Consider the following 24,247-nt stretch of genomic DNA (forward strand, 5'->3'; position numbering starts at 1 on the left):
AAGCTGTGAAATCTTATTTGAATTGAAGGCTTTCCTCATTTTTAGCTATCAATATTGCATTGTCTACGTAACAGAGAATTTTAATAATAAAAATATATGAAAAAAAAAAAAAGATTTTAAGAAACGCTTTTCTTTAGTTACGAGTGCCTAAAATTAAAAATATTATAAAAAATCAACTAAAAAGCAAAAAATAAAAAAAAATGAAAAAATCTAACACATTCGTTAAAGAAAAGCGTGGCGCGTCTTCATCGAATAAACTGTTTTCGCCCCACGCTTTTCTTTAACGAATGTGTTAGATTTTTTCAATTTTTTTTTTATTTTTTTTTGCTTTTTCGTTGATTTTTTATTCTTAATTTTAGTCACTCGCAACTAAAGAAATGCGTTTCTTAAAATCTTTTTTTTTCATATATTTTTATTTTTTACTTTTTAGTCTTACACTTTTTAAACATTAAAATATATCGTCATGTTTATTAAAATATGTATAAAACATATGATGTAATAACATGAAAAGTAGTCGGAATCGGCAAAAAATTTGAAACTTTATTGTTTATTTATGAAGCATAACTTAAACAATTAACGTAACAAGTGAAATTATGTATAGTTCATATTATTAGCTACAATCCGTAAAAGTTTCAAGTTTTTACATTGTAAATAGCAAGAAAATTTAAGCGTTTTCCATTAAAATCGTTTTTTTTTATTTAAACAATTAATAAACATAAAAAAAATGTATTGACTATTCGTGTATTGTTCCCGCGAATGCATATGTCTGCAAATTTTCATTCATTTGCATTGGAGAAAAAGCAGTCAAATTAACGTCTAAAGATTCGACGCAAACTATTAAACTAAATAAAAGCGTTTAAAAATGTATACCATTTTTATTCAGTTGCAATGCGAAGCCAAAACCGTCTTAATTTTTACTTAGATTGGAGAGTGCAGCCAGCGCTCTTATCGACGATTTCACCTCTTGTTAGAGGCTCTTCAGAGAATGTATAGGCTGCTTTCTCTACTCCAGGTAAAATTTTTTTCGACATATTAGTGCGACATATTCGACATTTAATTCGACATAGACATTGCAACTGACGTGAAGGTAGTAGGTGCGTAGCGGCATCTGCTAAATGAAAAACTAAGTTTCTCAACCTAATAAAAATATGTGTAAAATAAAATATTTGTAAAATAAAATATTTTTAAAAGATTTTTAATTGAAAAACTTATTGGCCCATTTTCCTGGTAACACCTCCAAGGCTTCTACAATATGCAAGCCAGATGGATGCTGCAGTGAAAACAAAAGGGAAGGAATTCTACACTATGCAATTCACAACCCCCGTCTGCAGCTTGGTAAAGTTCAAACGGAAAATGGACCTAGTTACTCTATAGGAGTAATACTAATATAAAATAAAAATGTATACCAATTTTATTCAGTTGCAATGTGAAGCCAAAACCGTCTTAATTTTTACTTAGATTAGAGAGTGCAGCCAGCACTCTTATCGACGATTTCACCTCTAGTTAGAGGCTCTTCAGAGAATGCATAGGCTGCTTTCTCTACTCCAGGTAAAATATTTTTTTCGACATATTAGTCCCCCATTGCAACTGACGTGAAGGTAGTGGGTGCGTAGCGGCATCTGCTAAATGAAAGACTAAGTTTTTCAACCTAATAAAAATATGTGTAAAATAAAATATTTGTAAAATAAAAGATTTTTAATTGAAAAACTTATTGGCCCATTTTCCTGGTGACACCTCCAAGGCTTCTACAATATGCAAGCCAGATGGATGCTGCAGTGAAGACAAAAGGGAAGGAATTCTACACTATGCAATTCACAACCCCCGTCTGCAGCTTGGTAAAGTTCCAACGGAAAATGGACCTAGTTACTCTATAGGAGTAATACTAACATAAAATAAAAATGTATACCATTTTTATTTAGTTGCAATGTGAAGCCAAAACCGTCTTAATTTTTACTTAGATTAGAGAGCGCAGCCAGCACTCTTATCGACGATTTCACCTCTAGTTAGAGGCTCTTCAGAGAATGCATAGGCTGCTTTCTCTACTCCAGGTAAAATATTTTTTTCGACATATTAGTCCCCCATTGCAACTGACGTGAAGGTAGTGGGTGCGTAGCGGCATCTGCTAAATGAAAGACTCAAGTTTTTCAACCTAATAAAAATATTTGTAAAATAAAATATTTTTAAAAGATTTTTAATTGAAAAACTTATTGGCCCACTTTCCTGGTGACACCTCCAAGGCTTCTACAATATGCAAACCAGATGGATGCTGCAGTGAAGACAAAAGGGAAGGAATTCTACACTATGCAATTCACAACCCCCGTCTGCAGTTGGTCTGCGGCTGGAATAAAAATGGTATACATTTTTATTTTATTTTAGTATTACTCCTATCGAGTAACTAGGTCCATTTTCCGTTGGAACTTTACCAAGCTGCAGACAGGGGTTGTGAATTGCATAGTGTAGAATTCCTTCCCTTTTGTCTTCACTGCAGCATCCATCTGGCTTGCATATTTTAGAAGCCTTGGAGGTGTCACCAGGAAAATGGGCCAATAAGTTTTTCAATTAAAAATCTTTTAAAAATATTTTATTTTACAAATATTTTTATTAGGTTGAAAAACTTAGTCTTTTAGAGAATTTTAACTTCGTTGTTCCCTATTCTGTATCCTCTTCCTTTATTGACGCCATTTATAACTTTCGGCCATGGTTAGGGTAAATAGTATAGGCATATGATATAGTAAATTATTACCATTGTTTATATAGGGAGACAATGTTATTACTATTATAAACAATATAAACAATGTTATTACTATTCCTTCATTGCCTGTATCTATAGATTCCATAAGTTGCCCATCTATTATGACTTCATTTTTATTTTTATGATGGAAGCTTTCAATTGTATTACAATTGATTAAAAATATAAATCTAAAAAAATATTTTTCATAAATACATGAATTGTTTCAAAAAGTCGTCAACTGTGAAGAACTGCCTGAAGAGTGAACAAATACTTATATTACATCAATATTTAAAATAGGAGTCTACTATTTTTATTGGGAATAACTTCACTTTAAAATAATTTTATTTGACGTTTCGATTTTCACTTCGAAAATTATATTGAAAACGGTTTCCGAAGCAGAAATTTAAACGTCAAATAAAGTTATTTTAAAATAAAATTGTGGCTTATTTGCAATAATAAAATGCTTTAAGAAAATAGCTTTATAACAATATATAAAATCAACTAAAAAGGGTAATTCCCTAGGTTGGCTGTATACCATATAGTTAAAAAAACTCTAACATAAACTAAAACCCACTTCTATGTAATAGGTATATTTATTAAAAATTTTAAAAAATCCCAATGGATTGAATAAAATATGTCCAAATGCCAAAAAAACGCATTTTCGGATTTTAAATCGCTTATAACTTTAAAACTGTTAACTTTTGAGAAAAATGTCAAGAAACTTATTTTATTTAGAATATCCCAAAGAATCTAGAAAAAATATCTTTCGGAGGAAAATTGGAGATTTTTGAAATAGAGCGCGCCGCACCGGCAAAAAAATCGGATGGAGATGCATATTTAACAATTAAAATACAACGCTTTAAATTAAGGTTAGACACAATCACTCTTCAGAATCTTGAGGCTGAATGTTTAAACTTCATTTTAAGTATCTGGCAACCTCAAAAATACTAATTTAAATATGAGTTTTTAGGCCTCGAAAATGCGTATTTTCGCATTTTTCAGATTTTAAATCGCCTATAACTCTAAAACTATCAATTTTTTAGAAAATTTACACGATAACTTTCTTGTTTACAATGACCCACAAAACTTAAAAATATATGTTCCGGAGCAAAATAACGTGATCTTTTGTATTTGTTTAAAACATTTGTTTAAACAATTTCTGCCCAAAAATTCCGCCCGGCACCCTTCAGATTTGTTTAAAGGGGACATTTTTGAATAGGAATCCACAAAGAAACCGAATCAGAAATTTTTCCAGACGGAAGCGGTCTCACCACATGGACTAATATACAATAAGCACCACCCTACTAGATTCATAGGAAGATTGAGGTATTACAGTCCTGGCCCTTCACTTGTTGCAATGTTTATTTTTATGTCTAGTGACGATTAGAACGTCAGAAAATGTATACAAACTCAATATGAACATAGGAAGGTGACAAATAATAGATCAGCTGTATTAAATACAGTTGATCTAATTTTGACGTTTATAGTTGTCATTTTGTTAAAGTTTCAAAAGTTTTAATAGACCAGTAAGGATCTGTGAAAAAACGTCTATTTTTGGATGTGAGAGGTGGCATTCGGATTTTTGCAGATAAAGTTAGGTGACACCTTCAGTAATAATAATTGACTTATGCTCCTTTGCAAATATGCCCGGAACATTAATAAAAAATTAAAATATTCAAAAATTTCGAAAATCGTCGATTTTTTTCTGCTTTCTTTGCTTATAACTTTAAAACGATTTGTTTTGGAACAAAGTCGTAGAGAAATAAAATAAAGATAATTGAATTTTGTATGATATACGACTGGTCAAAAATGTCTTAACGTATTACCTTTTCTACAATATAGCAATAAATACAAAATAAGGGGGCAAAATACGCCTGTTGTTATTCATTGTTTTTAACCACTTTGGTGGCACTTAGAACCTTAGTAATTCTAGAGTAATTCTTAGCAATCTAAATGTTTTTAAAAAAGTTCAAATTTTTTAAAATCTTTCTGAACAAAAAGTAGACCATTTAGAAGTTGGCTAATTTTTTTACATATTATATAGAGGTGCTCTACCTATCAAATACACTTTACAGAATTAAAATCGGATTATTTAAGGGGCCTCAGCAATGTTTTAAACTTCTAAACAATTTTTTGGTTTATAAACAAATAGCTTTGTTTAATAATAAAAAAATTAATTTTTAGCAATGCAAAATTAAAACCGGTATAATTTGACTTAAACTTTCAAATGCTTTATTTTTTAATCAAAAGTTATTCGCGTTCAAAAATTGCAATTTTTCGATTTTTTGAAAGTTACACTGCGTTTATCTCGAAAACTATGCATCCTACGAAAAAACTTGTAAGAACATTTTTTGCTTAGAATTACCGAAGAAATACAAAAAATATATTATTTTGAGAAAAATCGATGTTATGTAATTCCTCAAGTTCTTTGTTTATAACAATCTTATCGACATCCGGATCAACTGTTATCCAAAAAAATCGTGTTCTACGGGTCAAAAAATACATAAAAATCTTGGGTAAGTCCATCTAAATAAAGGAGCCCGTAGCACACCCTCCTGGCCACAGCACTAATTTGTTTATAAGCCAAAAAATTGTTTATAATTTTAAAACATTGCTGAGGCTGCTTAAATAATCCGATTTCAATTCTGTAAAGTGCATTAGATAGGTAGAGTGCTTCTTTATATGTAAAACAATTGACAAATCTTTGTATGTTCTCAGCTTAAACAGAGCATTCATTGGAAAGAAAGAAGTAAGCAGCAGGACGAAGATGGGGTGTATAAAATGATCTTCAGGCCGATCCCCACCTATGGTAGTGAGAGCTGGGTGCTAACACAATCATCGAAAAATAGAATAAACTCAATGGACATTAAGTACTCATAAAAAGTAAAAGGAATTACAAGACGCGATAGAATAAGAAACAGCATTGTAAGAGAAGAACTACAAGTCGAACGAAAAACACAAATACTAGATAAGAACAAGCTTAAATCCTTTTGGTTTTTGTGTAGAATGAACGACAATAAATAACTAAAACGCGTATGGGAGGCAAAAGTACAACACAAGGGAGAAAAAGGGAGACCAAAGAAAACCTGGAACGATGACGATGAAGTGGTAAGAATTCTGAAGAAAAACACAACTTGGACTGAAGCGAAACGAAGGTCCAAGAATAAGCAAGAGTCGAGACGATTTGTATATGATATAGATGCATGAAATGTATTTTTCAAACACCTTAAGAAAGGTTTAGATATAGATTATATATATAAAATTATTTACTACTTGGACTAAATAAAAAAGGGATTTGTGTACCAATTTAACAAATTTAAATTATACTAGAAAAAAATGATTTGTCAAAAAACTGTAAATATTAATCTGTAAACATTATATTATAGATAAGTCAACAAGCATGTTTATGCTTTTAAGACTTTTTTAAGTTTATTATGTAAGTAAAGAAATTATTGTAAAAAATTGACCTATAATTGACCAATAAACCTATTATCTCAAAAATTATAATGCCCTATTATCCCTCTTATTGTACGCCCTCAATCCTAAATACACACATCTGGGCTTCTGACACGGCACACTCGCCACACGGCATACTGCCCTTTTTTGAGAATCTGATCCCGTTAGGTAAATTATTCGGATTCGTTTTCTTTTGCACAAACTTACTGAAAAAGAGGTCCTCATAATAAATCCACATGGTGCCGGGAGGTGCCGCGGTCGGAAAATAGTTTAAACAATTTTTTTTAAACAAATTCAAAAAATCAATTTTTTCACTTCGTAAATTTTTTTATATTCTTTGGGTCATTATGGACAAAAAAGGTCTCTTGTAATTTTTCTCTAAAATTGATTGTTTTGGAGTTATACGCGATTTAAAATTTGAAAAACGCCAAAATCACTTCTTCTCCTTTTAGTTTCTTGGCCTTCACTTCTTAGGTACTTGGCCAGTTCTCGTATTTAGACTGCAATTGGAAGGGAATACTCTTTTCAAGGGGTCTGGATTTTTCCATATTCCCTTCGTTAAATTCATTGTATTAAGATTGTCAAATAACTATTTTATATTTTAATTTGAAATATTATTATAAATTGATTGATCGTTCTTAAGATTTGGTTATTAATATTATGTAGACGATTTTATATTGAAATGGGGGTTGGACTTCCTATATTAACAAGTTCCTGATACAGGTCAAGTTGATTTATTTTGTTGATTGGGCATTCAAGTAATGAGTTATACTTTTGTCCACATTTATAAAAAGGAGTATCACTACAATTGATTTTAAACCAATAATGATCTGGTATGAGGCATTGACCCGTTCGCATTCTAATAATTGATGTCAAGTGCCTTCGATCTACAAATGTGAATTTGTGGAACCAAGGGTTTGTAGAAAAATCACTTTAGTTTTAAACTGTTTTGTCCATTCAACTTTAAACTCATTTACAATTTTGTGTTTAATAAAAGGTAAAAAGTGAAATTTATATATTTTAATGTCTGCAGAAACGTTTAAAGTCTTGACTATATTTGCCAATTTATCAGCCTCTGTATTCCCCTTTACTCCAGTATGGCCTGGAATCAAAGCTAAGATTAAGATATAGCTAAGCTAAGATATATATTGTTATATTTCTATTTGATATGAAAATTAAATTTTGATAATTATAAACAGAATTCAATTTAATATAAAATATTTTCAATTTTCTCAACCACGGGCATATAAATTTAGAACAACCTGTATACAACAAATTGTTATATTTAATTTTAAGAAGTGATTAGAAAAAGCTTACAAAACTCAAGTGAAATCGATAATAGGTCATTATCGTTGTTCGCGGAAGGTTCGATCATTAGCCGATGCTAAATAAGACTTAGTGGAAATAGAGAATAGGTCATTAAATTGTGTAAATAGTAGAAAGTCATTTTAGAATGGGAATTAACTATTTTCTTTGAAATCCATTAAGCATATTTAGAAAGATTAAAAATTGGTTTTGAGGAAGACTGCGAATGAGAGTTGGTGGTGGAAGGTTGATTTGTGAATCTGGAAGGGATATTTAGAAAGTAGGTGAATGACTGAAAATAGAAGGCAGAATGTTTTGAGCTGTCGAGAAGTGAAGTCCAGTAGTAGACGGTAGTGTACGGAGAGTGAGAAAGCCGGTGTAGTTCCGTGAGTGTGGAGTATATATCGTGGAACGAGAGGTAGGCCAGGTTGAGAGTAAAAGAACCTCCTTGAGCCAAGAGTGTCCCGGTAGCTGATTGCAGTTTCGAAAAAGGTAGAATACAGCATCACGACAGAAGCAGGTACGAGAGCTATACGAGCTAGTTTTCAAAGGAGAACATTACTGAAAGCCAGGACGAGGTTTTGATCGCAGCCAAGGATAGCAGGAAACGGGTCTTGTGTGAAGACATTCTCAGTTCACCAGAAAAAGGTCAGTCTCATTTGTTTGGATATGAATGTATGGGTTTTTCGTATTAAATACCACATTATAAATTGAAGAACATAATAAATAATATCAGAAAAGCTTCATCAAACTTAAATAGAATTGTTGCTAATAAATCCTAATAGTTAAATGTTAATAAAAACTTTCAATTGGAAACCAAAAGGAAATAAGATTCCCATTTGTAAATGTTATGTTTAAGAAAAATAAGATCTAGCAAATAGTAAGCAGTGATTGCCATTTAAATAAAATAAACAATATTTTGATTATAATTGTAACCCATATGTGTGTATTATTTTACTCTTTTCTTTCCTATCCCGATTAGGAACTATTGAGAAATACTTAGAAGCCACGAGAGTAAGTAATTAATTTTATAATTCGCCCTGAGATTGAAAACATATTGATATGTGATCTGGTAAATTAATTAGATTATTATTAAAGCATTGATTAAATTAAATGACATATAAGAATATTATCTCATATCAATAATCAAGATCACATCAATATATATAACGCCAAAATGACCATTTTCAAGGCTTAATAACTCGGTTATAAATTATTATTATGAAAGTCAAAAAGTGACTAAATAAAAGTTTAAAGTCCTCCACATGATCTTGCAGAAATTTGTGTCATTAATATATTACTAAGCTGTTATTTTTAATTAATCAGCGCTAACAGCGTATTGAGGCGGCCGTCAATGTGAGTGCGAAAGAGATGCACCATTCCGGCAACCAATGGTGCATCTTACTCGCACTCACATTGACGGCCGCCTCGATACGCTGTTAGCGCTAATAGTTAAAAATAACAGTTTAGTAATCAATTAATGACACAAATTTCTTCAGGATCATGTAGGGGGGGCTTTAAACTTTGATTTAGTCTTGTTCTGACTTTCATAATAATTCCTAACAGAGTTAAAGCCAAAATAACCATTTTCGCGTTTTTCAAATTTTAAAGTGCGTATAACTCGACAACAATTAATTTTAGAGAAAAATCATAAGAGACCCTTTTTGCTCATAATATTCCAAAGAATCTAAAAAAAATTGGTACGAAGTGAAACAATTGATTTTTTGAATTTGTTAAAAAAATTGTTTAAACAATTTTCCGACCGCGGCACCTCCCGGCACTCTGTGTATTTGTTATAAGGACCTCTTTTTAAGAAAAACGTTTGTGCAAAAAAAATGATCGGAATAATTTACCTAACGGGGGCGACGATAGAGTCTGGACTATATGGGATGTTGCATGTTACAAATATCGTTCGGATATTGCTTTTGGTATGCGAGCTTCCTAATAATACGAATCTATCACAAGCTTTCTTATTGCAGTGTTCTTTTTTATGGCGCGTACCGTACAAAAATCCGTAAAAACAGTTTAAATTCTTCAATTATTTCAAACAAAGAGCATGTTTTTTGTATCTTAACTCAGTTTCCTTATTTTATTCTAAATTAAAATATGGTTTCATCTTAAAGACCCCCCACGGACTAAAAAACTGAATAATGTAAATTAAATTTGCATGCCAAACGCTATACACAAATTGTCGTCGAAGAAAAAGCAAAACCCTTTTCAACCTCCGGTCTCAACGCATACTATTCTCGCCGTTTCGCAAGAATTCGAAGCTCAGCTCGGATCAGAAAAGTCGAAAGAAAAATTACATGTAAATACGCTGCTTTTCTCACCCGAACTACCCCCGCTAGCCATTCCCCGTAACAATTTAATTTCAAGTGTTCGTTAATAAGAGCCAACAACGACCGAAATATGCAAATCGGAAAAATTTTAATTTCTCCGCCTCGCTACAAAGTCTTTGTTTCGTCCGTCGTGTCAGCCTAATGTGAAATACGGCGGCTAAGAGAATGACACCACCCCTTTTGAAAAGTGTGCATTATATTCCGTGAATGCTAAATCCTCTAGGGCTATAGTCCTGGAAGTTTAAACAAATAGTAAAAAAAATCATAAAAAACAAGCTTTTGATAGTGTGAAAAGAGACAAAATGCTGGAAGGCCTTTGTAATCTAGGTATACGTAAAAAAATTATCAGCCTCATAAAAATGACGTTGCAGGGTTCAAAAGCCGCAGTTACAGTAGATGGAGAACTCACCCATATTTGACATCAACGTGGGAGTGAGACAGTTCTTGAGGCAGTCATCAAAAAAACCAATATAACCAGCTAACCGGCTATATTAATACCAACAGTACAAATTACTGCATATGCAGACGGTGTAGCTATCGTAAGTAGGAGCAAGCAACGACTAATGGAGGCGTTCTAGGAAATTGATCCTGAAGCACGAAAAGAGGGCTTAAAATAAACAAAACAAAAACAAAGTAAATGACTGTCAAAAGAACACCTGACAATGAAAATAATAACACAAAAAAATAAAAAAGACCCGGTGCAAGAGAAAGACGACAGGTGGAGAATCAGCAGAAACGACGAGGTTAATGAATTGAATGAAGGATACCATCTGGTAAGATTTGTGAAAAGTCAAAGACTATCATGGCTAGGACATGTCCAGAGACAATGATATGCAAAAACAGCAAAGAAAATATTACATTGGAAGGCGAAAAAAGGAGTGCTCAGAACAAGATGGTTGGATGACGTGGAAGACGATCTGAAAACCATGAATATAAGACAATAGTGGAGAAGGGCACAAGAGAGATCTGAATGGAAAGACATAGCCAGACAGGAAAAGAGTCATCTAGGGTTATGATGCAAAAAAAGAAGACGTCAATTGTGATATCACATTGTTCTGAGTTCGGATTTTGGTTAGTCCTAATGCTATGTAACTGTGAACGTTGGATTATGTACGAAATTGCCCATCATCTTGCTTTTGGTACTGAGTGATATTCTTTATTTAAATGTATAAATGTACACTGGGCTGCCTGTTTTGCCATTCTATATTCGATTACCTATTGGACCTTGTCGATACAGGATCGTCCTGCAGTAAATCCTGCTTGGTCTTCGCCAATTTTACCACTAATATCTTCTTTTAGTTAGTTTTATTAACGTTACGATACAAATCGATTAATGAGAATATGTTAATTCTCCTGTAATTTTCACATTTTCTTCGGTCTACTATTTTATATATTAAAAAACTCTAACATTAAGTAAAAACCACTTCTATGTAATAGGTATATTTATTAAAAATTTTAAAAAATCCCAATGGATTGGATAAAATATGTCCAATTCAGAACGTTTTCGAACCTATCAGTTCATCATCAGTGAATCTAAAATAGAATAAGTAATCCCACTATTAGAATTGAAAAGATGGTTGAAATTTTGAAAGTTAAAAAATGTGGTTATGATTACTTACTCAAATACTTGCTAAATAGCCCCAGAACCAAACAATGGTTGAAATTATAATTCAATCTACATTATGTTGAAGTAATGTTGATCAGACTAACGCCGATGTTATAAGATATAATCTCCAGGAACATGGTGAAATTCTATCAAGAAACTTAATCAACCATCTTAGGCCAACGTTGACTGCCAAGTCTGGGGCAATTTAGTCTGGGGCTATTTAGCAAGTATTTGAGTAAGTAATCATAACCACATTTTTAACTTTCAAAATTTCAACTATCTTTTCAATTTTAATAGTGGGATTACTTATTATATTTTAGATTCACTGATGATGGACTGATAGGTCCGAAAACGTTCTGAATTGGACATATTTTATTAAATCCATTGGGATTTTTTAAAATAAATATACCTATTACATAGAAGTGGTTTTTACTTCATGTAAGAGTTTCTTATTCTATCAGTTCTTGATAAGTATTTTAAACTTATTTCATTTTAAAACATTGTTTTTTAGTTGTTAATGCAGCCCGATCGTATAAGGAACCTTCCTCATTAACAATTAAAAAAATATATTTTAGAATCATACAACGCAAAAATTCTTATCCGGACCTGATACTTGAACCTCCGGAAGAAGAACTTGAATTTAGGTACTTAATGATTACAAAAATAATATTTTTTACTTGTGTTTTTGAGCTTTGCAAACCGTCATCTTTCAATCTTTTTTTAGTTTTAAATTGTTTATAACTCGAAAACGATCAACACAACTTAAGAGAAAATTTACAAAACATCTTTTTTGTTTAGAAATATTCAAAAAATCTCAAATAATACCTGCTTGGGTCGAGAAAATTGTTTTTCCACCTACCTCTACCGAAAGTATACTTTTCCGGACCTGATTGTAGGGAGCAAAGTTGTACTTTTCCTCCCTAGGGAGGAAAAATATTTTCCACCCTAGGGAGGAAAAGTAAAAGTGACGTCATGGTATTTCATTCATGAAATATAACTTATTGACGCCCTGTACAATATATTTTCTATTACGTAAGTATCTATACATTTTAACGTTTATTTATAAAGCACCCTGTATTTTGCAGTATGGTAAAAAACAGTAAATTGTTATTTTGATTAATAATGTTTACATTAATAATTTAACTTATATTTGACAGTTGACAGTTATATTGTACCTACTTGTTAGTTTTAGTTCTAATAAATTTTGTTGGTTAGTTACATAAATAAATTAAGTAAAAATGAATAAATGACTTGTTATTTGAGGAAGGTGGAAAAACCATATGTATAACATGGGAGTAAAGTGCCTTTTCCTCCCTTGAATGATTACTGCTTCATTCTCGGGAGGAAAAGCAGCACTTTCCTCCCTTGTTATACAAATAGCTATTTAAATTTATAAAAAAAGTCATTTTTTAATTATTAAGGAGGTAGGCGCAAAAACTTTGTCCAATGCTATTTAAATGCTGAGAAATCTAATAAGTATTTTTACTTATAAGTATATTTGAAAAATCTAAACGCAGAATGAAAGATTACATTATTACCGAGGGCTGAAAGTCCCTGAAAACCATGTTTATTTTAATAAGTTACAGGGGTGAAAAAAAGAGAAAATTTAGTGATATTTTTAATTTTAAATATTTCATCCAAAAGAAACTTTTTGTTTATTCTAAGGGACTTTGAGTCCTCGGTAATACTGACATTATTACATTGTAATCTTTCATTATGTTTATGTTTTCATTAGTTTTCTCAGGATTCGAAAAAAAAAATGAATTCATTTAAATAGCACGACCAAGATTTTGCGCCTACCCCCTTAATTAATTATAGTCATTACAAAATTAGATCTGGCACCCCTTGTTTTTTATAATTTTTAACATACAATATTATATAATATCCAATAATTTTTATTCATTAAACAGATAGGTGCAGATCGACCTTATATTTGATCCTCTACCTACTATACGAAATGCTCACATGAATAAAAATGCTTATTGCTTAAATAATGCTTTTGAAAATTATTTTGCCCAAATGCCTGGTTATATCCCCAAAAGGGGAAAAGCTGAGGAGGAAGAAAAACTTCTTCGAGATTTCGAAGACTATAATAATAATATTAGTCCAGGAACCGAAGCTTTTCACCTCGCAATTTTTACAGAATGGATTGATTTGCTTGAAAATTTGAGAATAAGTAGTGGATCGTCCAAGGATCAAAATATATATGAGGCCGAAAGGGGCTTTTACCATGGGGGTGGTTGCCACCCCATCTCGGGGGTGGAAATTTGTTATTATATTTTGACCTCAAAAGTTAATAAAAACGTTTATTCTAAGCAAAATATATTCTATACATTTTTTTGATAAAATTAATAGTTTTCGATTTATTCGCTATCGAAAGTGTTAGTTTTACATATCGAAAAAATCAATGTTTTTCGATATACTCATTTACGATGCACTCAATTTTTGCCGTAGAAAAAATTTTTTCAAACCAAGTTCTTGGGAAATAAATAACCTACAATTTCATATTTAAACATGTTTTCGTATCTCTGATGCCAATCTTTCTATTCTGAAGAAAATGGCATTTTTTACTAAACTACAAAAATTCGTTACTCGCTTTTAACTCCAGTTTTTTTAAAACTAATCATTCTAAGCCAGTCAAACTTCTAGAATCCATTAATAATACATAAATAAAGAAGAATGAATATGGCAAATGACTAAAAATACCTCTAACTTACATTATTATGCTTCCAATTGGATTTCTCCTTATTTTTTTAAAAAAATATATATTGATTTTTTAACCGTAACTTGTTTATTTTTTATCTTAGAAAGTTTGATAGAAAAATAATTTTGTAGATTTTTACAAGATCTATAAGCGTATTAATATTACATCTTTTTAAAATCGTCAGTCGCAAAAAGAGGTGACTTTGAAAGGGTTGGTAAAGGTGGTTTTTGCATGTTATTACAAGTTTTAATTGTCAATAGCTGAATCAATTTTTGCCGTAGAAAAAATTTATGCAAACCGTGTTCTTGGGAATTAAATAAGCTACAATTTCATATTTAAACATTTTTTCGTATCTCTGTGATCTCTGTGTATCTCGTTTTAATTTTTATCATTGTGAGAATTAACCAACCTACTAATATTTTTACCGCGGGGATGTAACCTTTTTGGTTGTCTTTATTCTCCGGGACATATGCTTTGACCCATTTTGTCACAAAGTAAATATTACTAATTTTACCGTCTTGTAGGGTGGTAAATGCGTTCTCTTTCTCTTTCTGTTTCACTATTATATATAATATCTCTCATTGCCGAAGTCTAAATTTTTTAAACACCTTCTGAGCTAAGCCATTCTTTTTTTTGTCTCTTCAAATACTTCTCTCCTATTTCTTCTTTAATTTGTAAGTCCTTCTTCTTTCCAAATCACTACAATTTCCAACTATACATATTATCTTCATTTGCCATTTTATACTTTATTCCACTGTTCGTAATTTATTTAACTAACTAGCTTCGTCCTACAATTAAATATTCAGTCGATCGTATTTTTAAGGCTAATAAAACATCTGGTACAAAGAACCTTTTTCGATTTTATTAAGTTGACATTTTTACAGTGTAGTTGAAAAGGCTCTAAGTCTAAAACGACACAATTACCATAGAAAAAAGCTAGAAGGAATCACGACAGAGACTTAAAGTATATCAATTCGTGTATTAAGCGACCATGATTTTATTTCACTCACAATTGAATATGTTCAGTTTCTCGGTTATTGGATTTCTCGAACTGCATTCAAAATTTTCAATTTATTTGTAAACTAGAACTATATTGAATACAGAGACCTGACCTTAACAAGAATTGTGCAAAGAGTAGACAAAATTCTAATATATATCTTCTCAGAAATATTGGATCATTTTGTTGAGTTTATGAAAGAAAAAGGTACCAAAAGACTTTTTAAATTCAATTTTATGGCAATGGTTATGGAAATGATCTAGTTTGATATATCATTCGGGGAGAAGTGGGGTAAAACTATATTTGTATTTAAAAACTGTTTTCAAGAATTTTTACAGTCTTTTGGTCACCGCAAACCTGACCGTACTCGCGCTAAAAAATATGAATGTACTCGTTGAGTATTGGGATCTCGTGCTTTAGAAATATTCTTGCAAAAAGTGGATTTTAACACTCATGGGTCGTTTTAATACGAATTAGGGTCAAAAGATGTCTCCACGCAAAATCATGTCTTTGATTTTTTAAAGAAAAATTCGACATTATGGAAAAGTTAAACTCCTCAGATCATCATGATAAAAAAGTTATTAAATCTCCGTCTACAACGGTTCTCTTCTCTTCGGTAAATGGTACAAATAAATCATACTCAAGCATGAACAAATTTTGCTATTCTCCTCTTACAGGACAAGTATAAATTTGTTAATGAAAATAAAATATGTCCCAACTGTCTAGATACTAAACATTTTTCTCAAAATTGTTCGTCTCAACGTTAATGTAGTATATGCAATAAAAGACATCACACACTCTTCCAAAATGACCAGGTGAACAGCTCTTCTTCTGGAAGGACCAGGGGAATAGCTCCTCTCAAAGACAAAATCATTCAACCCCTAGCAATGTAAAAAACACTTCTGATGGTGAAGCCGGTCCATGTAATTCTCTCTCTCTCTCTCTTTCTCTCTCTCTCTCTCTTTCTCTCTTTCTCTCTTTCTCTCTTTCTCTCTCTCTCTCTCTCTCTCTCTCTCTATTTGAATCTCAAACCTCTCAGGTCCCAAATTTGATGACTTCTTTCTCTGCTCTCTCAGTAAAGCGGGATGTTCTACTGACAACCGCTCTAGTTACGATTTACTCAAAGAATGGCGTAACCATGCACGCTAGATGTCTCTTAGACAACGCTCTCGTCATTCATCTCTACAGAATTGGTTCAAAAATTAAATCTCTCTCCATACAGCCAAATATTACAAATATCTATTATCTCTAAACGTAGTTCATTCTCGAACAAAATGGTCGATTTAGAAATTGTTCCATACAAAAGAAATGGTAATGGACTTAAGATTTCCTGTGCTATTTTATCTAACCTGACATCCTGATAACCCCCCTCAGGTATCCATAAACAGAAGCAAATTTAATATTCTCTCTACGCTGCGTAACAGTTACTCTCGCAGACCCCTCCTGCTCTATCCCTGGAAACATAGATCTTCTTGCCAGATATATAGAGAACTATTATTGGATGGTTTGATACGTTTAGTTAAAAGACTCACTATATAGCAACTGTGAGCGATAAAGATATTTATCGCCCACAGTTTTCTCATTCACAGTCAAATGTTTCTTTATTTATCCAGTCCACGTTTGAGCAAGATAAGCTCGATTATTAAGGCCCCTGTTAAGGCTACTCCCTCTGAGGATCTGGCTGAACAAATATTCGCTGAAACAACTCAAATATTACCCTCTGGTCGGTTTCAGGTAAAGCTTCCTCTCATTTCTCAAACGGCACATAAAAGTTTAGGCAACTCTTACAATATGGCTAGGAAAAGGTTTATTAATCTAGAAAATAAACTCCTAAAGCAGGAAAATGTATACTCTCAATACAAAACATTCATCAATGAATATGTTTCTCTTTTACATGCCAAAAAGGTTCCAATTTCCTTCACAAATGTGCACTTAGAAAATAAATACTTTCTACTCCACCACTCTGACATAATAGAAGAATCATTAACCACAAAATTGAGGGTAGTTTTGAATGGCTCCATGAAGAGTTCTAGTGGCTATTCTCTTAATGATATCCTGTTGAAACAAAAAACTCTTCAACCTGAACTTTTCGATATTCTACTTCGTTTTAGACTCTATATCTATGTCTTCACCTCCGAGATACAAAAAATGTAGAGGCAAGTACAAATTTTACTCAAAATTGAAAATGTTTAGTTACTCTGTTATTGGATTTCTCGAACTGCATTAAAAATTATCAATTTATGTATTTGTAAACTGCAACTATATTGAATACAGAGACCTGACCTTAACAAGAATTGTAGACAGAATTCTAATATATCTTCTCCGAAAAATTGGATTATTTTGTTGAGTTTATAAAAGAAAAAGGTACCAAAAGACTTTTTAAATTCAATTTTACGGCAATGGTTATGGAAATGATCTAGTTTGATAGATAATTCGCGGGCAAGTGGGGTAAAACTATATAGATGGCCAATAGTATTTTTAGATGGTATTCCTGCAGTTTTTCTAATTTTATTTATTATTCCATTACAAACATTTTGTATTGTAAAGCAAAATATTTGATTAAAGCTTGGGCAAAGTCATAGAAGTTGGATTTTAACATTTGATACTCATATACTGGTTGACTATCAGATTAAAAAATATTGCTTGACAATTTGAAAGTAAGGTAGAATAATAAAAGTTTGGAGTTATGAAGAAATAAAAACACATATAATACGTCGAAGTAGCAAGTGAAAAATACTCTACATATAATAATCATCTACAAATAATGCAACAGGTAACAAATATATAATCACTAAAATGAAGAAAAAGAAAAGCAAGAAAACGAGATAATCATAATTAAATTTGAAGTTCTAAGCAACAAAAAATAGCAAATAGTAGTTTTTTTAGTTGTTACCAAGAATTTTCTTTAACTTGCTTTAAAAGTAATAACAAAAATTTCACAATTATATGACTTCATTTAAATAGCGTCTGATAGATTTTTATTATATTCTTACCCATTTCGAATGTCTTGAAAACATGGACATACCTGTAACAAAGGAAGTACATAAATAAAAAATTAAAAATTTATAACATATATTTTATTGTATTTCTAACATTTAGAATAAGAAACAGATCCAATGGTAAATCTTTGGAACAAAACAACCGTTTAATTTTCCATTTTTAAAGAGATACATAGACGATAATACACATAGCTTCAAAAGTTATGCATCACCCCTCGTATTCACGATGTTTACGCTTTTATAAATCCGTATCTTTATCATATATTTAATGGGCCTTTTTGTACAAAAAATATACCCTTTTTGGTTTTTTATTTTATTTGAATACCCATTTAATTGACCTGGTTTGCCAAGGTGTAAGCATTTGAAAAATTTAATTTGGTGAAATTTTTGAAAACGTGATTAAAAATTAATCGTACTTTAATTTCTGAGTTGGACCGTATAAGAATTATCGATTTAGTTGAAGAAGGCCATTCACAGCGGTTGGTGGTGGAAAGAGTGGGTGTTTCTCAGAGTGATGTCTCACGGATATGGAATAGGTTCCTGGAGACAAACTCGATACGGCATAGAGCTCGGTCTGGTAGACCCCGAGTTACCAATGATCGACAGAATAGATATATCAGAATTTTCATCCGTAGAAATTCTTCTATGTCTGTACCAGCCCTCCAAAGAGAATTCAGGCATGTTACAGGAGTCCCAGTATCGTTGTCTGCAATAGGAAGAAGAATTTTAGACTTAGGTTTGAGGAGTCGTCGACCAATAAGACTTCCTCAGCTACAACCTAGACATGTTTTGGACCGCCTCAAGTTGGCTCAAGAACACACACAGCTCCTCCAACAATTTTGGAATTTTGCGCTTTTTTCAGACTAGACCAGAATCTGTTTAAATAGTGATAACCGGCGAATTTGTGTGTGGCAAGAGCCAACAAGAGCTGCACAACTAGCCACACACTAATTAACCGGTTATCACTATTTAAACAGATTCTGGTCTCGTCTGAAAAACGGGCAAAATTCCAAAATTGTTGGGGGAGCTGTATGTGTTCTTAAGCCCACTGGAGGCGGTCCAAAACATATCTAGGTTGTAGCTGAGGAACTCTTATTGGTCGACGACTCTTCAAACCTGAGTTTAAAATTCTTCTTCTTATTGCAGATAACGATACTCGGACTCCTGTAGCATGCCTGAATTGTCTTTGTAGGGCTGGTACAGACATAGAAGAATTTCTACAGATGGAAATTCTGATATATCTATTCTGTCGATCATTGGTAACTCGGGGTTTACCAGACCGAGCTCTATTCCGTATCGAGTTTGTCTCCAGGAACCTATTCCATATCCGTGAGACATTACTCTGAGAAACACCCACTCTTTCCGCCACGAACCTCTGTGAATGGCCTTCTTCCACTAAATCGATAATTCTTATACGATCCAACTCAGAAATTAAAGTACGATTCATTTTTAATCACGTTTTCAAAAATTCCACCAGAATAAATTTTTCAAATGTTTACACCTTGGCAAAATCAGGTCAATTAAATGGGTAATAAAATAAAATAAAAAACCAAAAATAGTATATTTTTTATAAAAAAGGCCCAGTAAATATGTGGTAAAGATACGGATTTATAAAAGCGTAAACATCGTGAATACGAGGGGTGATGCATATCTTTTGAAACTATGTGTATAATTCTTGCACTACCAAAAGACAATATCATGAACATACTACACATTTTTAACACTCATTACCATGACTTTCAATTTACAGTATAATTCGAAAAAAAAAAAAACAACTACATACTACTTCTCGACATTATGGTGTACCGTGATACAAACAATTTTCAAAGATTTAACAGAAGAGTAAAGCAAGCCTATGTGTAGTAACAGGTTTATTAATTGCTTTTCAGTACATAAATAAAACTAAGATGAAAACCAACTCAGTATTAAGTATGAAAAATAGAGTTGTGTAACATTTAGGCCTGGATCCCGCGTACCAAAAAAAGTTGATTAATAGCAACCTGAAAATTTGTTAATAGCTTAACGGTGTGTAGTCGGACAAACGTTGATGTACGCGAACAATGGAACACGGGAAGTTTTAATTGTGGAACAGTTTAAAAATTTGGGACGTCAGATTACTAAAACGTCCATTGTATTTTGTCGGACAGAACTTCCAACTAATTTATTACCGTTTCATTAAACTCTCCTGCAAAAATTAGACTGCTCTTTACCACCAATATAATTCCTGTCATTTGACATGTTCTTCGTGTTCCACTCATTAAAATGCCCAGTTGGTGATAAACACCAGTTTGATTTTTGCATGAGAGTTTAATGAAATGGTAACAAATCAATTGAAAGTTCTGTACGACAAAATACGTGGAACGTTTTCGTAGTGTGACGTTCCAAATTTTCAACTTGTTAAAACTTCCCCTATTCCAGTGTTCCCGTACATCAAAGTTTGTCCGACTAGACACCGTTAAGCTATTAACAAAGTGCCTAGCCGGGTAAGATGATGAAAAGTTCCCCCAACTCGATTCGATTTCCATATAGGTCACCGTTTAGCATATATAGTGAAACTAACTTTCTGAAATTTTTAGCCCCCTAGGTGGTCGTGACCCACCTAGAGCCTAATTAGGGTTTTTATGCTTTGATTTTTAATCTCAGCCGCATCGAGAACTAGCGAAAAACTATAAATAAAAAAGTTGTAAGCTTTAAAAAGTTCTGTCCGCAATTTTTTTTTTAATTTTTGGCGGGAGATTTAAATTTTAGAACGATTTTAAAATTTTAAATTAGTATAAAAAAATAACTAAGACATTCGTTTTCACGAAAAAAATATATAACGTGTATTTTTGCACAATGTTTCACCCTGAATTTTTTCAAATTTTTTAAATTGGTGAGACGCACCTTTAAAAATAAAAAACCGCATTTTTCGGTTTTTTTTTCGTTTTTTGATACAATTTTATACATATTTTTCAAAAAAGGTAACACCGTCACTAGAATAGGTAAAAAATTAAAAAATAATTGGAGTTTGCTTAATAAAAATTTTTTGTAACGCCATCCATTTTCAAGATACAGGGCTTGAAGAAAACAAACTTTTACACATTTTTTACGATTTTGCAGAAACTACTGGCAACATTGTAATAAAACTTGGCGGGATTTAAGAGGTAGTTATTGTGCATGTTTTGACATACAATTAAGGATTTGATATTCATCATTGGCCCGCATAGGGGTAATGGTCTGAATTTTTCAAAGAAAAAAAGATAGTACGCCTTTGACATATTTCAAATTAACAATCATTTTTTAATTCTTCGTTCAATTTGCGATAAAAAAACTATCTTCTCATTTTTTCATACGACGCGCCGTTTTGCTGCAAAAAATAAAATATCTTAACACTTCCAAAGTATTCGAATTAGTTTTTATAATGGATGTACGAGTTTATGTAGATGTAGATGTAGAAACTACTAGAAGTTCGAATACTTTGTAAGGGTTAAGATGTTTTATTTTTGGAATAAAAATGGCGCGTCATATGAAAAAATAGGAAGATAGATTTCTTGTCACAAATTGAATGAGGAATTCAAAAACGATTGTTAATTTGAAATATGTCAGTGGCGTACTATCTTTTTTCTTTGAAAAGTTCAGACCATTACCCCTATGCGCGCCAATGATGAATAACAAATCCTTAATTGTATGGCAAAACATGCACAATAACTACCTCTTAAAACCCGCCAAGTTTTATTACAATGTTGCTAGTAGTGTCGGCAAAATCGTAAAAAATGTGTAAAATTTTGTTTTCTTCAACGCCCTGTATCTTGAAAATGGATGGCGTTACAAAAAATGTTTGTTAAGCAAACCCCAATTATTTTTCAGTTTTTTACCTATTCTAGTGACGGTGTTACCTTTTTTGAAAAATATGCATAAAATTGTATCAAAAAACGAAAAAAAAAAAAAACGAAAAAATGCGGTTTTTTTATTTTTAAAGGTGCGTTTCACCAATTTTAAAATTTTTAAAAAATTCAGGGTGAAACATGGTGCAAAAATACACGGTATATATTTTTTTCATGAAAACGAATGTCTTAGTTATTTTTTTATACTCATTTAAAATTTTAAAATCGTTCTAAAATATAAATTTCCCGCCAAAAATTAAAAAAAAAATTTGCGGACAGAATTTTTTAAAGCTTACAACTTTTTTGATTAAAGTTTTTCGCTAGTTCTCGATGCGGCTGAGATAAAAAATAAAAGCATAAAAACCCTAATTAGGCTCTAGGTGGGTCAAATGACCACCTATGGGGCTAAAAATTTCAGAAAGTTAGTTTAACTATATATGCTAAACGGTGACCTATATCGAATTCGAATCGAGTTGGGGGCACTTTTCATCAACTTACCCGGCTAGGCCATTTTCAGCTTGTTATTAATCAAATTTTTTTAGTACGCGGGATCCAGGTCTAATTGTCATGTCCTTACTATGGTCTCACAAAATTAAAAACGATCCAGTTGGAGGTCAATAGGCCTTACGTGGCTTATTCCCAACTAAAATTTGACAAAAATGACAAAGTATAACTTGTAAAATTTGAATAATAATTTCTTCTGATTTATGCATTTTATTCAGTTTGTAAAGTTTTTTATTATTGTGTGCAAACAATTGTGAGAAAAGAATATGGTGTATAGCCGTACAGGTATACAGTGGCGACCGGCACAGACCTTTACAAAGTGAAAAAAACATAAATCAGAAGAATTATTATTTTAACACGTTGACGGACACAACGTCTATAAACGTTTAATTTCCATTGATGTAATGTGACACAACGTCTATAGACGACATTTTTAAAATAAAGTTGTGACAAAAAGTCGGTATCAAAAAATGTCACATTACATCTACAGATGCGTATTAAATGTGACACGATGTCCATGGTCGTCGTCCACAAACAAAAAATGTTAAAAAGCTTATTATTTCCATAAACTATAAGCGCTAAAATAAATTCAGCAATTTCCGTATTCTACTTTGCAAAATACATATAGTGTCACAACACTTGCTTATACATTTGACGCACTGTCCGTTAACGTGTTTCAGTTGGGAATAAGCCACAAAGTTAGCTTATTCTACGCACTATAATATATATGCATAGGTAGACCGCATCATTGGGGAAGATCGCATACTATAGTGGCACCACCCAATAAATATATCTATAGGATATAAATATTACGATATAATCTAAACTCAATAATTAAACTTTATTTTAAACCCAATCGCCCCTACGCGCGTATACCGAGTGGGTGGCAAGTTTTTGAGAGTAGTGTCTCTTTTTGGTTTCTCTTTTGTGTATAGTTTCCTCCAGCTACCTGTAAGCGCGCCGTCCTCATACAACAATGCTACACGACGGCAGTCACAAAATATTGATCAGTGTTGCCAGTTATTTTTATTTTTAATTAATTCTGCGGCACTCTTATCTGGCATTTGGCATACATCGTCTTATATTTACTGAACTAAAAACCATAGTTTAATTTGTACCCGTTATAGTCCAGAGAAATAAGATTTTTCTCGTGACACATCCCCCTCCAGGCCGAAACCAAATTTTTTGAGTAGTATGGACATCTATATTAATAACCTTTATGTTTCCTGCAGTCGATCTTAATGATATACATAGTTATAAACAAATGAAGATCAAAAAACGGTAAATTTTCACTTTTTTCGTCTATAACCAAAAAGTTAAGCATTTTAAACAAATCTGAGAGTAAGACACTCATAAATCGTCTAAAAAATTCAATATGGCGTTCGCTGAATATGTCTATCCTTATTGGTTGCTTAGAAAATTGCAAAATAAATCATAAAATTTTGAGTTTTTATAAATATTCATAACTTATGTAAAAATTAACTTACAACCTTCTTATTACACGATTTGCTGAGACTTGTGGTTCTTAAATTATATTTTAAATTTCAAAGCAATTGGTCAAATAGTTTAAAAGTTATTTAATTTGTTTATCCCAAATTCATTTTTTTTTGCAACACTATAAGTCAGAAAATTATGAGGTTACAGTAAGACTTCTGACAGTTTATGGAAGAAGAAAATTTATACTATTGACATAATTAAAAAAAATGACAAAAAGTAATTTATAACAGTGTAAAATTATTTTGC

General features: G+C 32.0%; 1 protein-coding gene across 5 annotated transcripts in view; it reads right to left on the reverse strand.

Moving 5' to 3' along the window:
- LOC114335486 (EGFR adapter protein-like) overlaps nt 1–24,247 on the reverse strand; it is a 1,026,571-nt gene that overhangs the window by 84,279 nt on the left and 918,045 nt on the right. The window contains exon 1 of one of the 5 annotated variants that reach the window (XM_050644411.1): nt 18,132–18,159. The exons of the other annotated variants lie outside the window; for them this stretch is intronic. Within the exon in view, the coding sequence (XP_050500368.1) occupies nt 18,132–18,155 (24 nt within the window). The 5' untranslated portion in view covers nt 18,156–18,159. Of the gene's footprint in view, nt 1–18,131; nt 18,160–24,247 lie in introns of those variants that run through there. 5 annotated transcript variants of the gene reach the window in all.

Source organism: Diabrotica virgifera, chromosome 2, assembly GCF_917563875.1.
Source record: "Diabrotica virgifera virgifera chromosome 2, PGI_DIABVI_V3a".
In the NCBI taxonomy this organism is placed as follows: Eukaryota; Metazoa; Arthropoda; class Insecta; order Coleoptera; family Chrysomelidae; genus Diabrotica; species Diabrotica virgifera.